The sequence below is a fragment of the Rana temporaria genome, chromosome 1, assembly GCF_905171775.1.
Source record: "Rana temporaria chromosome 1, aRanTem1.1, whole genome shotgun sequence".
In the NCBI taxonomy this organism is placed as follows: domain Eukaryota; kingdom Metazoa; phylum Chordata; class Amphibia; order Anura; family Ranidae; genus Rana; species Rana temporaria.
Genome location: NC_053489.1, coordinates 494,624,527 through 494,640,565, shown reverse-complemented (window position 1 = coordinate 494,640,565; position 16,039 = coordinate 494,624,527). Strand labels below are relative to the sequence as shown.

Genomic DNA, 16,039 nt, shown 5'->3' with positions numbered 1-16,039 from the left:
CGGGTGGATGGCAGGTCCAGGCCCGCTCTGCATATGAAGAGCGGACACGGACACAGCCGGATTAGATTGCAGGTAGTACACAAGTCGGTTTACATCTGAGGCCTTGTACACACGGTCGGACCAAACCGACGAGAATGAACCGAAGTTCAGTTTCATCGGACCAAACCGACCGTGTGTATAGGCTATATCGGTCTGTTTTCCTTCGGTGCTAAATTTTAAAACATGCTTCAAAACCGAACCGATGGACAGCTGCCCCATCGGACCAAACCGATGGTTAGTACAGAAAAGCATTGGTTCAAAACCCACGCATGCACAGAATCAAGTCGACGCATGCTTGGAAGCATTGAACTTAGTTTTATTCAGCACGTCGTGTGTTTGACGTCACCGCGTTCTGACCCGATCGGATTTTGGACTGACGGTGTGTACACATATCAGGCCGTACGGCCACTTCAGAGGTGAACCGATGAAAACGGTCCGACGGACCAGTCACATCGGTTTGGTCCGACCTTGTGTACAAGGCCTGACACTCCTTAGAAGTGAATAAAGGGTCCAACTGGGTTGGACTGACCGTGTGAAAGGGGCCCATGGCTGCTTTCACACCAATGCGATGTGGGTTACCCACAATGTGGGTGCAACGCAGTGTACCTTTTGGCTTTCCTGCACTTTGCAATAGACTTCTACTATATTCTGCAGGTTTGGTGCACTTTCAGAAAGCTCACCAAACTCGCTGGTAATAACAGAAGTCTATGGCTCCGTGCAGGTAACCTGCAGGTGCGTCACTTTACTGGAACTAAGGGGTCAAGCCCAACCCCTGAAAAACAACCCAACACCATAATCCCCCCTCCACCAAATGATTTGAACCAGTGCACAAAGCAGGTCCATAAAGACATGGATGAGCTAGGGCTGGGGAAAAAAATCTATTTGAATCTACTATCGAGTTAAGAGGTCAAATAAATTCAGATTTTCACCAGGACCGGCACTGACACCGCGCCGGTCTTGGGGAGCTGCGGGCAGGAGTTTTTAGGCGAGGCCGCGGCTTAGGCCTAGTCCGCAGCTCCTCTGGACCGACGCAGTGCCCATAAAAAAGAAAAACCTTGATTTAAATTGTGAATTTAGTTTTTTTTTTTAAATCACAGATTTTTTGGGGAGAAAATCGCCCAACTCTAGGATGAGCAAGTTTAAGGTAGACTGGCTTGCACAGAGTCCTGATCTCAACCTGATAGAACATCTTTGGGATGAATTAGAGTGGAGACTGCGAGCCAGGCTTCCACTACTGCGCCTGCACGGTAACCCCCTTGGGAAAGCGCTTCTCAGGGGGGTTATCTGATGCGGGGAGGAGCCGAGAGAGCCGCCGAGGGACCCCAGAAGACGAGGTTCGGGGCCAGGTAAGTATGACATGTTTGTTATTTAAAAAAGAAAAAAAATGTAACCTTTACAATCACTTTAAACTTGACAAACATTACAGAGCAAGATGCTCTCCAGTTATAAAGTCTCCTTTTAGTGTCTGTTTGTGTGCAGCTGACCCCGTGATGATCTCCGCATCCGACTGAAGAACAATGAGAACCAAATGCAGGGCTCTACGCCATGCTTCCAGCTTCGGGATCACATTATCATACACTGTGGGTCTATATGATGAGGAAAGTTCTTGACCATCAACTGAAACAAGGTTTCTGACATACTTGTTCAAAATATACGAAGAGGGAGAAGAAAAATCTCTAATGTTCTTTAGTTCATTATTAATGAAAGTCATTGCTTCCAGCTCTGAAGAGCATTCCCCCATGTTATAGAAAAGAACAGAGAGGTATTTACAGAAACCATCAGCAAGGCACTTGTATATATAACCTTTAGAATGTATGGCAGTAGTAGAAAGCCATGATGAGGGATAAGATCCTTTACTCTCTGGACTGAAAGTTCCAGCCATTTCCTCAAGTTTTCTAAGATGGTGGAGACACAAGAGTTCAACGGCACCTCCACCAGGAAACACTTTTTGGTCATAAAGGGCGTGATGTAATCTATAAGCGCAGGCCCAAAACTCATCTTCTAGTAATTGCTCTTTTGCCGACCATCTGCAACTTATAACCGCTGTGACAAAATTCAAACCTTTTGCCTTGAGGTTAACGGCAATCCTTTGACCGCATTGTAAAATGGAATCCCCCCTCATGCATACACTTACGTACACATGGCAGCCTATGCTGTTGCAATTAATCTGTGCTAGGTAGGTCACAAGTTCTGCTCCTGTGCATTCACTGAATGCCTGCAGGACATTTTGTCGTACACGAGGGATGACTAGAATACCTCGACAACTGCACTCGATCATAAACTGTTGACAGACATCACCTCTTACTAAAATGATATCAATACCGGCATGAATAATTCTCTTACAGACAGTGTTTATCCATGAGAGATCACTTTTCTCACTTTTAAACTCAGCGATTGCCCTTACATTTGTTGCCTTGATGAAACCTACATGTCGATAATTCTCAGCCACTTCTCCATCCACAAGAAGGGCCTTCAAAGATTTGCCTTCTAAGCCTTTGACCAAAGCACAATTTTCTGCAGCCAGTAAAGTAGTGTACCCCAAGGAAGCATTTGAGAACGCCTCCGATTGACCTTTTAAAAAACAAAGTTCAAGCCTCGATGCCCGAAAGAGATCTTTAGTGACAGACTTGGTCTCCACACTTTCACAGAGATGACGAACTGCCTCTTCCACAAGACTCATGGCTTCTAAACTTCCATGACTTAAAGATCGTGTCAAATCCATTAAAGTGTGATTATTGGTGGGAAGTGTTGATCCTGAACTGTGAAAACAGCTTTTGTTTGAGACGGAGAAGTGTCTGCTATGAGAGAGCCTATTCATCTGGCGAGCCTGGCCTCCTATACCTCCTCTTTGAGGAAATTGCATTTGCATCCTGTTTTTAGGCAGGTTATTTGAATGATAAAAACCAGATGTAGCAACAGGTTGATCTATGCAGGAAACCGAGCGATTTTTGCTACAAGCATCGCTTATATCTCTTGCAAGTATCTGGTTGCTTGAATTTAGGTTAAGTACACACTCATGTTCTATGTGTAAAGATTCAACTATTTCAATACAAGAGTTAAGTCCTTCTTGCATTATTGAAACAATCAGCGCAACAGGAACTCCTTGATGAAGACCTTCCAACACAGCTTTACTCCAAGCTCCAACGAGGAAAAACAAGGATGTTGTACCGGTTTTGTAGGTCTTATGGTGGGCTTGAATAGTTTCATGAAGAAGTTGACCAACTGCACCTGTTAAGTGTAGATTCCCCAGAAGTCGAAATGCTGAGCAAGTTAGAGAACTCTCTTGGGTATCCTGGTCATAAATGAACTTGTGTGATTTAAGAGGTCCAAGGAAGGACTTTACTGAAGATGATAGGTCACATAACTCTTTAAGTCCAATGTGAGCTCCGATTGCCATAGTAGCCACTGTATGCTTTGCAACCTAAACCTGTGTTTAAACAGAATACAGTTAATAAACACAGCAAATACACTTCTTTTTAGTCAATTACAATTGATTGTACAGTATTTACTATTATTTTACTTATTACAGGTACTTCTATAGTATGCTGTCAATTTACGCATCGCATCACATATACTGTATATCAAGGCTCAAAATTTGAAGTCCTGAGCTACTAGCCAAGCCTCAAGGGTTACTTGCAATCAGTTGCCCCACCCAACCCTTACCATGCCCCATCCTAAACACGCCCTCATAAATTATCTCATGAAATGACACTTAAATGTTTTATGCAGAATTAAGTTCTAAAAATAAATATTAACAACTTTATCTGTGCCCACCAATGCAGTCTTCCCGTGTCCGCCGATGCAGCCTGTCCGTGTCCATCATGCTGCATGTGTCCTTCATTCTGCCTACCTGTGCCCACCATGCTGCCTATCTGTGCCCACTATGCTGCCTGTGTCCTTAATGCTGTCTATCTGTGCCCATCTTGCTGCCAATCTGTGCCCATCTTGCTGCCTGTGCCCATCATGCTGCCAATCTGTGTCCATCATGCTGCCTGTGCCCTTCATGCTGCCTATCCTGTGCCCATATGTGTCCTTCATGCAGGGAACAGAGAAGAGGAAGTTGATTACCGGGTGGATGATGAGCGCACCAAGGAACATCACAGCTTTCATTTCAATTGCCGTGTGTTCCCGCCGCTCGCCGTCACCTACAGCCCCGCCCCCTGGCCAGGGAACTTTGATACACGTCACTCGTGATTGGACGAGTTATCTGTCTAGCAAAGTCCCGGGACCAGGGGGTGGGGCTGTGTGTGACACACGGCAATTGAAATGAAAGCCGCGAGTGATGTTCCCGAGTGATGTTCCCTGCGCTGCCTGCTCTCCTCTCTTTCCCTCCACCACAAGCGCTGGGAGAAGGATTCCCATACAACCCCGCATGCCGGCAATGCTCGCTTCCCATGCAGCCCTTCCTTGCCAGACCTCAAAATCCAGGCGAGTGGAATTTTTGAGGGCTGCTGTGTATTGTACATTCACATCAGTCCCTGCCCTCAAAGAGCTTACAATCCAAGGTCCCTAACTCACATACAGTTGTGCTCATAAGTTTACATAACAATAAAAGGTATTCAGCGCTGAAAAATTAACATACAATAAAAAAAATAAAAATGAAAAAATGCAAGCCAGCACTTAGGATGAATTCATAACAAAATCCCAAAAACTGATATACAATAAAACAGTGTAGCGCAAGTTAAAAAAAATGTTTGTGCTGCAGTGTACATAAGTTTACATACTCTGGCAGAATTTATAAATTTCTTGGCCATTTTTCAGAGAATATGAATAACACAAAAACATTTCTTTCACTCCTTCTTTTTAAAGCAGTGTTCAGGCCAAAAAAAAATTAAAAAATTTAAATCCAGCAGCTACACATACTGCAGCTGCTGGCTTTTAATAATAGAACACTTACCTGTCCTGGAGTCCCTAGATGTCGGCACCGCAGCTGATGTTTCCATCAGCTGTCTGGTGCTGCCACCGCCATTGCGGGTAAGGTAACCCGGCAGTGTAGCCTTTCGGTTCACGCTGGGAACCCTACTGCGCATTCGCGAGGCCCCGCTCCCCTATCCTATTGGCCCGGTGGCCGGGGGAGGAGGAGGGAGCCCTGCGCTGACATCACGGCCGTGGCTCGGACTCCCAGAAGGGGGAAAGGGTATCCTATCCCGCCTCCCCCCGAAAAGGTGCCAATTGTGGCACCGGAGGGGGGGGGGGAATCAGATGAACAGATTAGGGTGAAACTCTGCTTTAAATCATAATAAACAGAAACTATCCAAATGACCCTGATAAAAAGTTTACATACCCTGGTGATTTTGGCCTGATAACATGCACACAAGTTGACACTTAAGCCTCTTTCACACTGGGGCGTCGGTGGTAAAGCACCGCTATTTTTAGTGGTGCTTTACCGTAAATTTGGCAGCGCTATTCGGCTGCTAGTGGGGTGCTTTTAACCCCCACTAGTGGCCGAAAAAGGGTTAAAACCACCTGAAAGGCTCCGCTGCATTGGCGCTTTGCCAGCGGTATTGCCACGGAGCCCATTCTTTTCAATGGGTAGGAGCGGTGGGGGAGCTCCAAAGATGCTGCTAGCAGGACTTTTTTTTACCATCCTGCTAGCACACCGCTCCAATGTGAAAGCCCTTGCCGTTTTTTCACCGCCTTGCCACCTCACTGCCGCCCTAGTGTGATAGCATTCATTGATTTTGATGGAAATTGTTTTTTTGGGAGCCTTTCAGGCACTTTTTTTAGCGTGAAAGCGCCTCTGTGTGAAAGGGGTTTGAATAGCTATAAAAGGTAACATCCTCAACTGTGATCTGTATCCATTAAGGCCCCTTTCACACTAGGGCGGGAGGTGCGGTGGCGGTATAGTGCCGCTGTTTTTAGTGGCACTATACCGTCGGAATTGTGGCGGTATTCGGCCGCTAGCGGTGCGGTTTTAACCCCCGCCTCTGCAGAGGCGCATTGACGGCGGTATAGTCGCATTTTCCTATTGCTTTCAATGGGAAGGAGCAGTAAACACACCGCTCCTCTCACCGTTACAAAGCAAAGATTCTGCTAGCAGGACTTTTGGAGCGGTCCTGCTAGTGCACTGCTCTCGGGCTTTCACACTGGAGAAACAGCAGCCGCTGTTTAGGGTCGGTTTGCAGGAGCTATTTTTAGCGCAATAGGGCCTAATTAGTGTGTGTGTGTGTGTGTGTGTGTAATACAACACATTTAATCAAAATAGAAATGAAAGGTAACACATTTGTGTATAGATATAAAAAAAAAATATATATATATAAACAACCTTTCCCCCCTTTAATATAAATCATTATATTCCCCCTGTTCTCAGCTGCATAAGAGCTGGGGGAGGAGAAACAGCAGCACACTGCCCTTGCCAGTGAATGGATGTGCAGGGGGAGGCATGTCAGGACACAAATGCATGGGCGCCATCAATTTTTAACAGCGCACCCATGCATCAGCAAAAAGAGCGCATTTGTGCGCATGCACGTGATTCCCTGCGGCTCTATTTTTAAAAAGGATCCCTCTTTTTTGGGGGACCCCATTAAAATACATAGGGCTAGATTCACGTAGTAGTTACGTCGTAAATTTAAGCGTATTCTGGAACCTTAATTTAAATAAAACACGCCCCCCTCATCATCATTTGAATGACGCACGCTTACACCGGCCCCATTTACGCTACGCCACCGTAAGTTAGGAGGCAAGTGCTTTGTGAATACAGCACTTGCCTCTCAAACTTACGGCGGCGCAGCGTAAATACGATACGCTGCGCCGCCGTAATACTGGGCGCATCTACATGAATCTAGCCCTCAGACTATCCTACCTGCAGAACACAGAAGCACAAGTATGAGCGCACACCTAACATTCTGTGAGCTCACACCCTGGCGGCCATGGGTTCAGCGCGGCTGTTGTTTATAACAACACACTAAGCTGTAGCACATTCAGGTGACACTCTCGTGTAGGTAATAGGAATAGATGGAAATTCTACCAGAAGTCATCCCTTCATACAGGACAGCCTCCTAAATATACAGCATCCATCCAATATGTGTGGCCCCAGTCTTCTCTCTTCTCACCTGATCAATCACACTCTCCAATCCACTCATCCCAACTGCTTCCGCCATGCTCCGACCACGCTCCGCCCACAGCCTGCCAGCAAAGGGGAGGGGTCAGCCTAAACCTAACACACGCTTGAGCAAAGATAGGCGTGGCTGTCGGCTGCGGGGTGAGTGGGCCGGGTGTCGCCATGGATACACGCTAATGAGCGTCTGTTGTGCTAACGTTCCGCTGATATGGCGGGCAGATCGGGCGCCTATTGTTGCTGCACTTAGACGCGAGGATACGGGGCGGGGGCACAGCTACAGGCGCCTCCCCAGGGTCAGCGTGTGTATTTGGGGCCGTTACCCAGTAACAGAGTGTCCCTGCAGCCAGTGCGAGGAGAGCCGCCCGATCATCTGTACGTTGGGAAGAGCGCTACTCTCCGGGAAATGGTGAGTCTTATCCCCTGCAATGGAAGTACATAGCACTGGGGATGGCCAGCGATGTCTGTGTGTGGAGCCCATTACACTGCATTGTCACCATGGCTGTGTTCTGTCTCCATATCTCCTACACTGACATCTAGCATTACACTGAGATCAATGATTACATCGATATCTATCAATACATTGTGATTACATTGATCTCTGTAGTTATATTGATCTACATGATGAATACATTGATATCTGTCATTACACTGGGACAGTGGTGGCTGGTGCTCAACATTTTTGGGGGGACGCAAACAAACCTGAAAAAAAAAAATCAAGCGCAACCACTGTGCAACCATCAATTGCTGCCAGTGTGGGTCCCGTCAATTGCTGCCAGTGTGGGTCCCGTCAATTGCCGCCAGTGTGGGTCCCGTCAATTGCCGCCAGTGTGGGTCCCGTCAATTGCCGCCAGTGTGGGTCCCGTCAATTGCCGCCAGTGTGGGTCCCGTCAATTGCCGCCAGTGTGGGTCCCGTCAATTGCCGCCAGTGTGGGTCCCGTCAATTGCCGCCAGTGTGGGTCCCGTCAATTGCCGCCAGTGTGGGTCCCGTCAATTGCCGCCAGTGTGGGTCCCGTCAATTGCCGCCAGTGTGGGTCCCGTCAATTGCCGCCAGTGTGGGTCCCGTCAATTGCCGCCAGTGTGGGTCCCGTCAATTGCCGCCAGTGTGGGTCCCGTCAATTGCCGCCAGTGTGGGCCCCGTCAATTGCCGCCAGTGTGGGCCCCGTCAATTGCCGCCAGTGTGGGCCCCGTCAATTGCCGCCAGTGTGCCCTCCTACCCGGCACTTACCTGTTTCGGCGCTGTACTCCATGCTCCGAGTCCTCATGTCTTCTCCCGTCCTCTGCTATGGTTGGACGCCAATCATAACGGCACCTGATTGGCTGAGAGGCAGGTCAGTGTTAGGGAAGCGATTTATTCGCTTTCCTAACACAACACTGTGTAAACAGCGAACGCACAGCATTTCACCCGCTGTTTACCAATTTGGAAGCCTAGTAGACAGCTCTATTCAGGCGCTTAAAAAAAAAAAAAAAAAAAAAAAAAAAGCCGCTGTAATTCAGATGCCCAGCGCCCGTCAGGGGGCCGGACACCTGAATAGGGGGCGACAATAGATAGATTCATGCCTGAATCTATCTATCAGTGATTGACAGGTGCATGAGAGAGGGGGCGGCGCTCCTGCGCCCTTTATGGACGCACCGCCACTGCACTGGGATCTATGGTTATCTGTGATCACATTCAGATCTATGGTTTACATTGAGATATATGGTTACATTCTGATTACATTGAGATCTATGGTTACATTCTGATTACATTGAGATCTATGGTTACATTATGATTACATTAAGCTCTATTAATACATTGAAGCCTATGGTTAATTAGATTTGGGGATAGTGGCGCTGCTTATATTTAAGTGTACACAAGATGTCCTATATTTTAGGGCGATGTTGTATTTGTAGGGGTGCTCCAATTACTAGGAGAGACCAATGGAGGTGGGTCTCCTAGACCTTATTATCGTTTATCCAAACGACCAGGTGCTACCCCCTATTATTGCTTGTAATCCGCACTGGTGTCCCAATGATCCGTTGGTTCTTCCAGTGGAATTAGTACGTGTACTTCAGAGGGAGTATGAGATCAGCCAATAAGTTAAATTGTATTCTGGTAGTGTCCTATATGCTAGGTATCACATGTGCTTTTAAAGTATGACCTTGAAGTGATAATATGTGCAATATGTGTTCAAATCCAATATTCCTTGATATCCAAATAAAATATAAATAAAACACAGAGAAAATATATGTATAAAGTGTCCCCCAGGGCACTATAAGTGAAAATTAGGGGTTTACCCCCCTTTGGTGGCTAAACATATATGAATAAATGCCAACCAGATAATATGTGAATAGTTGGTGCCTAGTTCCAGGGCACTGTGCAGGCAAAACGTAAAGATTATATGGTGAACCTTAGTGTGAATCGCTTCTACCAAATGGTGAAAAACAAAACAATATATATATGTAAATATGTAAAGAAAAAATAATAATAATAAAAAATATTGCAAATAAGGACAATACTGTACGGTTATGACCACCCGCAAGAAGTATTAACCTGGTATAAAGGTTAGGTGCAAAGCTAAAGTTATTACATAGAATAGGATAAACAAATGTGGATAAATATATGAACCAACTGTGATTATTTAAAACACAGTCCCAAAGGAAGTGAACATGTGAGGAATGAAGTGGAATGTCCAAGTTCACATATATAAATAATCAAAAAATGGATGAGCATAGACACCCCACAGTGGGTGTGAGCAATAGTGTTGCTAGAAAAAATCTCTTAATTAAATAGGATCTCAAGAACCAAACAATAGTTCAGTTTGGAAACAATGTATCGCTGGTATTAAAAGTGCATGATTGGAGAAACAAAATAGTGACTTCATGTGATTTTCTTCTCGATTGATTTAAACGTGACTTTTGTGCTCCCCCTGTTGGGTCCCCACTCACCAGATGTTGGCACCCCTAGGGGCAAAAGGCAATGGTGGTGGTACCTCGATACTTGTTGTTGTGCTGGTGTATAAAACGGCAAACCAATGCTTTATCACCTCTCCAGAGGGGGAGGGAAGAAAATCCAAGCAGCTTCCAGGTGTCCGAGGGATATTGATTAAAGGAGTGTGTTTCCACATTTTATTTTATTTCTCTATTTTTAATTTTTCTGCAAAATCCTTTTTTTGATTGGTCTTCTGATCTTCAAAAAAACCCCTTTTTATTCCATGGAAGTGGTTTCCTAAAACAGCTTACCTGTACATATATCCCACGGGGATTTGGGATTGTTGATTGGTTTGCTATACCACCCAATATATAATTTTTAAATAAAGACGAATGGTCTTTTTCTTTTACAAAACGCAGTGTCACGCTATGTGGATTTTTTTCTTCTTTTTTTCTCCTTTAATCAATATCCCTCGGACACCTGGAAGCTGCTTGGATTTTCTTCCCTCCCCCTCTGGAGAGGTGATAAAGCATTGGTTTGCCGTTTTATACACCAGCACAACAACAAGTATCGAGGTACCACCACCATTGCCTTTTGCCCCTAGGGGTGCCAACATCTGGTGAGTGGGGACCCAACAGGGGGAGCACAAAAGTCACGTTTAAATCAATCGAGAAGAAAATCACATGAAGTCACTATTTTGTTTCTCCAATCATGCACTTTTAATACCAGCGATACATTGTTTCCAAACTGAACTATTGTTTGGTTCTTGAGATCCTATTTAATTAAGAGATTTTTTCTAGCAACACTATTGCTCACACCCACTGTGGGGTGTCTATGCTCATCCATTTTTTGATTATTTATATATGTGAACTTGGACATTCCACTTCATTCCTCACATGTTCACTTCCTTTGGGACTGTGTTTTAAATAATCACAGTTGGTTCATATATTTATCCACATTTGTTTATCCTATTCTATGTAATAACTTTAGCTTTGCACCTAACCTTTATACCAGGTTAATACTTCTTGCGGGTGGTCATAACCGTACAGTATTGTCCTTATTTGCAATATTTTTTATTATTATTATTTTTTCTTTACATATTTACATATATATATTGTTTTGTTTTTCACCATTTGGTAGAAGCGATTCACACTAAGGTTCACCATATAATCTTTACGTTTTGCCTGCACAGTGCCCTGGAACTAGGCACCAACTATTCACATATTATCTGGTTGGCATTTATTCATATATGTTTAGCCACCAAAGGGGGGTAAACCCCTAATTTTCACTTATAGTGCCCTGGGGGACACTTTATACATATATTTTCTCTGTGTTTTATTTATATTTTATTTGGATATCAAGGAATATTGGATTTGAACACATATTGCACATATTATCACTTCAAGGTCATACTTTAAAAGCACATGTGATACCTAGCATATAGGACACTACCAGAATACAATTTAACTTATTGGCTGATCTCATACTCCCTCTGAAGTACACGTACTAATTCCACTGGAAGAACCAACGGATCATTGGGACACCAGTGCGGATTACAAGCAATAATAGGGGGTAGCACCTGGTCGTTTGGATAAACGATAATAAGGTCTAGGAGACCCACCTCCATTGGTCTCTCCTAGTAATTGGAGCACCCCTACAAATACAACATCGCCCTAAAATATAGGACATCTTGTGTACACTTAAATATAAGCAGCGCCACTATCCCCAAATCTAATTAACCATTACTTCCAGGTTTCATTGAAACCTGTCAGGGAGGCAGCAGCTTAATTAATCCTTTTTATCCTAAGCGCGGATCCCCCCAATCCACATTGAAGCCTATGATGATCTTATTGCATTGAGTTTGAAGATTACTCAGGGATCTATGATTACATTGAGATCTATGGTTACATTATGATTACATTGAGATCTATGGTTTACATTATGATTACATTAAAGCCTATGATGACCTTATTGCATTTGAAGATTACATTGAGATCTATGGTTATCTGTGATCACATTGAGATCTATGAATATGACATCTGTGTAAACATTCTGGTTACATTGAGATCTATGATGACACTGTCAGCTATGATTACATTGAAGACTGTAATTACACTAATATTGCATTGAGTTTGGAGATTGCACAGGGATCTATGGTTACATTGCTTTCTACGTTTCCACTGGGATCTGATTACATTGAGCTCTATGGTTAGGCTGCCCGGTAATATTTGCTGCATTTATATGGCAGACTGGGGTAGAAAAAAAATATAAATCTTAATAGAACTTGCATGTAGTTTAGAAATTGAAATGTATCTGAAAAAATAAAAAGCTGACGTAACCAGGCACAAACAGAGGGATATCAGCTGACAAGTTATTATTGCAGAGTATTGATTTCTTCATGTAAACCTGCATCTGATGTATGATAGACACTCCTCCAGGTAAACCGTGATCCCTTTCATTGGATGCATCTCGGCTTTCTAGGGATATGTGAGGGTTATTGTCAAATCAAGGATGTATTCAAATATTAATAACAGCAAATAGAGCTGTTTTAGACTTAAATCACTAGTAAAAAGGCGTTTTGCTTTAAATCATAATTTTTAAAGAGCAACTGTCATCTCTATCCTGATGCGGCTCCTCCTCTGACCTGCTGTTGACTCACCAACAGTCCCGTTCACTTTAATGGGACGGCTGGTTATGCGGCAGTGACACAACAAGGTGAGGGACATGGCAGCAGCAGGTGAGTGGATGCCAGCTAACAGGCGCTGCCATGATGGATCTGAAATGACAGGTGCCCTTTAAATGTAAGGACTTATTCTTGCTGGTAGTTAGAATCTTTAAAATTTGTAAACAAAATTAAGGTTTCCTAAGAGCCGGTTCACACTGGGGTGGCACGACTTCGGGGGCGACTCGGCCAGGCGACCTGAAGACGACTTCCAAGGCGACTTGCAAAATGACTTCTGTATAGAAGTCAATGCAAATCGCCCCCGAAGTCGTACAAGAACCTTTTTCTATTGACTACAATGGGACGCGACTTGTCAGGCGGCTGTGTCGCCTGACGAGTCGCCCCCAGTGTGAACCGGCTCTCAATAGAATAATTAGCTGTCAAGTTAGTTAAACAGCAATCTCAGAACCGATTCAATCATACAGTTTGTCGTGTACTTGGATTAACAAAACAAAGGGATAAAGGAATATTCCTGAACTTTGGTTTATCTCATGGTTACTGTGAAATTGTGTGACTGCATCAATGCAGTGCATGTTCTCTCAGCTTGCAGAGCTTGGATTCATTGAATGGGTTTACCAAAAATGTGAATATACAGACTCGTGCTACATAACTAAGCTCCATTCCATGCTGAATAAGCTAAATTATTATTGTATCCTAAATGGAAAACTATCTTTGGATAGATTCTTGCTCCAAAAGCATTTTGATAAAAATCAAAAAAAATCATTGATTTTTTTTTTTTTATTATTCACCCCGATAGATGGTATGTTTTATTTTTTTTGTTTTTTTTTTATACATTTTTTTTTTCTTTTACTTAAACGTTTGTTCAGCAATCCTTGTGAACTTATTTATTATATAGATATAGAGAATAGATAGAGAGGAAATAGAATATATATAATATTAGATAGAGATGAAATATATATAATATTCGATAGAGATGGAATATATCTATCTATCTAATAAATATATACATACATACATTGCAGCCTGTATGCAATCGACTCTCAGATAGCTTGATAGATGTTTCATCTTTAATCTACGCTGCGTTCCTGGGATAATTGTTCCTAGGACCCCTTTTCGCATCTTGTATGCACCCTTTGGCTCCCAAAAGCCATTCAAGCAAGTAGGTCGTTGGTAAGGGTGCTGCAATTGCAACCAATCAAGCTGTCGGTAGATCTCGTTGCCAGGAGTTATTGATCCTCAAGGGATGGGTCATGGAGCAAGTTCTTCCCAAGTCAGCAGAGCATCATTACACCAGTAGAAATGAAGGTAGTAGCACAGCGCTGAGTCAATATGGGATCCTCCTCATCAGTATTTAATGATTCCGACATAGTTCATCCTCCGCGTTTGTTTATTCCACCTGTACGACCAATGTATCCTGGAATGATGGTAACCGTATTTTACAAGGGCTGGGTTCTAGATTCCACAAATGGTGGTTTTATTCACAAATGCATGGATTATTTTCTGTTTATTTGACAAGCACACAATGAATTGTTTTTGGAGCACAGAGGATAGATCAGAGTCTTTACTTTCTCAGGATGCCATTGTTGCCTGCAGAACAAGCTAGGTCTTGTAGCTCCATCAGCTCTGACATTGTACTTTTTTAAAGCCTAGAGACTTCTCTTGACAATCAAGATCTAATTGCTTTTCTTTGTTTTGGGAGGGGGTACGATTTAATGCTGTCTAGTATGTTCCAGTATTTGTGAACTAATAAGCTAAACTTTTCTTCATTTATTTAAATTTTATTTAAGGCATCAGTGCGAAAACCTGGCCTGGGTGCTGCCCAACGCAAGAAAACTGGCACCAAACCCGAATTAACGGAAGAACAAAAGCAAGAAATCCGTGAAGCATTTGACTTGTTTGATACAGATGGAACTGGCACAATTGATGTCAAGGAGTTGAAGGTAAGGAACACATTCTTTTTCTACATACATAAGGGGTTATTTACTAAGGGCAAATCCACTTTGCACTACAAGTCCAAAGTGCACTTGAAATTGAACTGGAAGTGCAGTTGCTGTAGATCTGAGGGGGACATACAAGGAAAATAAAAAACAGCATTTTAGCTTGCACATGATTGGATAATAAAATCAGCAGAGCATCCCCTCATTTCAGATCTACCCCTCAGATTTACAGCGACTGCACTTCCAAGTGCAATTTCAAGTGCACTTTGCACTTTTATAGCTAGATTCAGGTAGCCGGGCGCATCTTTGAGGCAGCGTATCGTATTTACGCCACGCCGCCGTAAGTCAGAGAGGCAAGTACTGTATTCACAAACCACTTGCCTCCTAAGTTACGGCGGCGTAGCGTAAATGGGGCCGGCGTAAGCACGCCTAATTCAAATGAGGGGGTGTGTTTTATGTAAATGGGTGGTGACCCCGCCGTGATTGACGTTTTTTACGAACGGCGCATGCGCCGTCCGTGTACATATCCCAGTGTACATTGCTCCAAAGTACGCCGCAAGGACGTATTGGTTTCGATGTGAACATAAATTACGTCCAGCCCAATTCACGGACGACTTACGCAAACGACGTAAAAATTTCAAATTTCGACGCGGGAACGACGGCCATACTTAACATTGACTAGGCCAGCTATTTGTTCGACTAACTTTACGCCGGAAAAAGCCGTACGTAAATGGCGTAAAAAAAATGCGCCGGGCGCACGTACGTTTCTGAATCGGCGTATCTAGTCATTTGCATATTCTACGCCGAACTCAACGGAAGCGCCACCTAGCGGCCAGCCTAAATATTGCACCCTAAGATACGACGGCGTAGGAGACTTGCGCCGCTCGTATCTTCGCCTAATTTAAGCGTATCTGGTTTCCAGAATACACTTAAATTTAGGACGGCGTAGATTCAGAGTTACGTCGGCGTATCTACTGATACGCCGGCGTAAAGCTACCTGAATCTAGCTAATAGTTTGCACTTGTAGTGCAAAGTGGATTTGCCCTTCCCAAATAACCCCCAATGTGTCCTTGCACTTTAGAAAGAAGAACTGTGTTCCAGCTAACTGAAGTTCCTTTTTAATGACCAACTGGAAAATGACCAGAAGGGATTCTCTTTGCCAGAATTCTTTATTTGCACAGCACAATTAAATGCAACATTACATGTTTTCAAGCTGTTGGGGGACTGCTGTGTCTCATTTGCATGTAGTAGGTTATATACGGGGATCTGATAAAGCTTTTCTACCACTACCTCAGCTCTATATGCCACTTATAGGTATTATAGCGCCATCAGTTTACACATGCTGTACATTTCCATCAGTCCTTTCCCTCAAGGAGCTTATAAACGAAGGTCCGTATCTCACATACACACAC

The 16,039-nt window shown here is 43.8% G+C and overlaps 2 protein-coding genes across 3 annotated transcripts in view; one reads left to right on the top strand and one right to left on the bottom strand.

Annotated features, from left to right (window-relative positions):
• Positions 1–1,396: 1,396 nt before the first annotated feature.
• On the bottom strand, positions 1,397–7,213 carry BBS12 (Bardet-Biedl syndrome 12). Of its 2 annotated transcripts, none has more exons than XM_040330470.1 (2): positions 7,092–7,213; positions 1,397–3,466 (listed from the first exon to the last, which is right to left on the bottom strand). In XM_040330470.1, exon 2 carries the CDS (start codon positions 3,434–3,436, stop codon positions 1,460–1,462), a length of 1,977 nt encoding a protein of 658 aa, XP_040186404.1. In that variant the 5' UTR covers positions 3,437–3,466; positions 7,092–7,213; the 3' UTR covers positions 1,397–1,459. The 2 variants fall into 2 exon arrangements, with proteins under 2 accessions (XP_040186404.1, XP_040186415.1); XM_040330481.1 differs by lacking the exon at positions 7,092–7,213 and adding an exon at positions 7,007–7,086.
• Positions 7,214–7,285: 72 nt separating this feature from the next.
• The window catches only part of LOC120918748 (caltractin), a 12,617-nt gene continuing 3,863 nt past the window's right edge, over positions 7,286–16,039 (top strand). Inside the window, exons 1-2 of the mRNA XM_040330494.1 lie at positions 7,286–7,505; positions 14,478–14,630. Coding sequence (XP_040186428.1) covers positions 7,503–7,505; positions 14,478–14,630 — 156 coding nt within the window. The 5' untranslated portion in view covers positions 7,286–7,502. The remainder of the gene's footprint in view (positions 7,506–14,477; positions 14,631–16,039) is intronic.

Excerpts from the sequence above, each read along its gene's own strand:
- BBS12 (XM_040330470.1), bottom strand. The coding sequence starts at position 3,436 with ATGGCAATCGGAGCTCACATTGGACTTAAAGAGTTATGTGACCTATCA.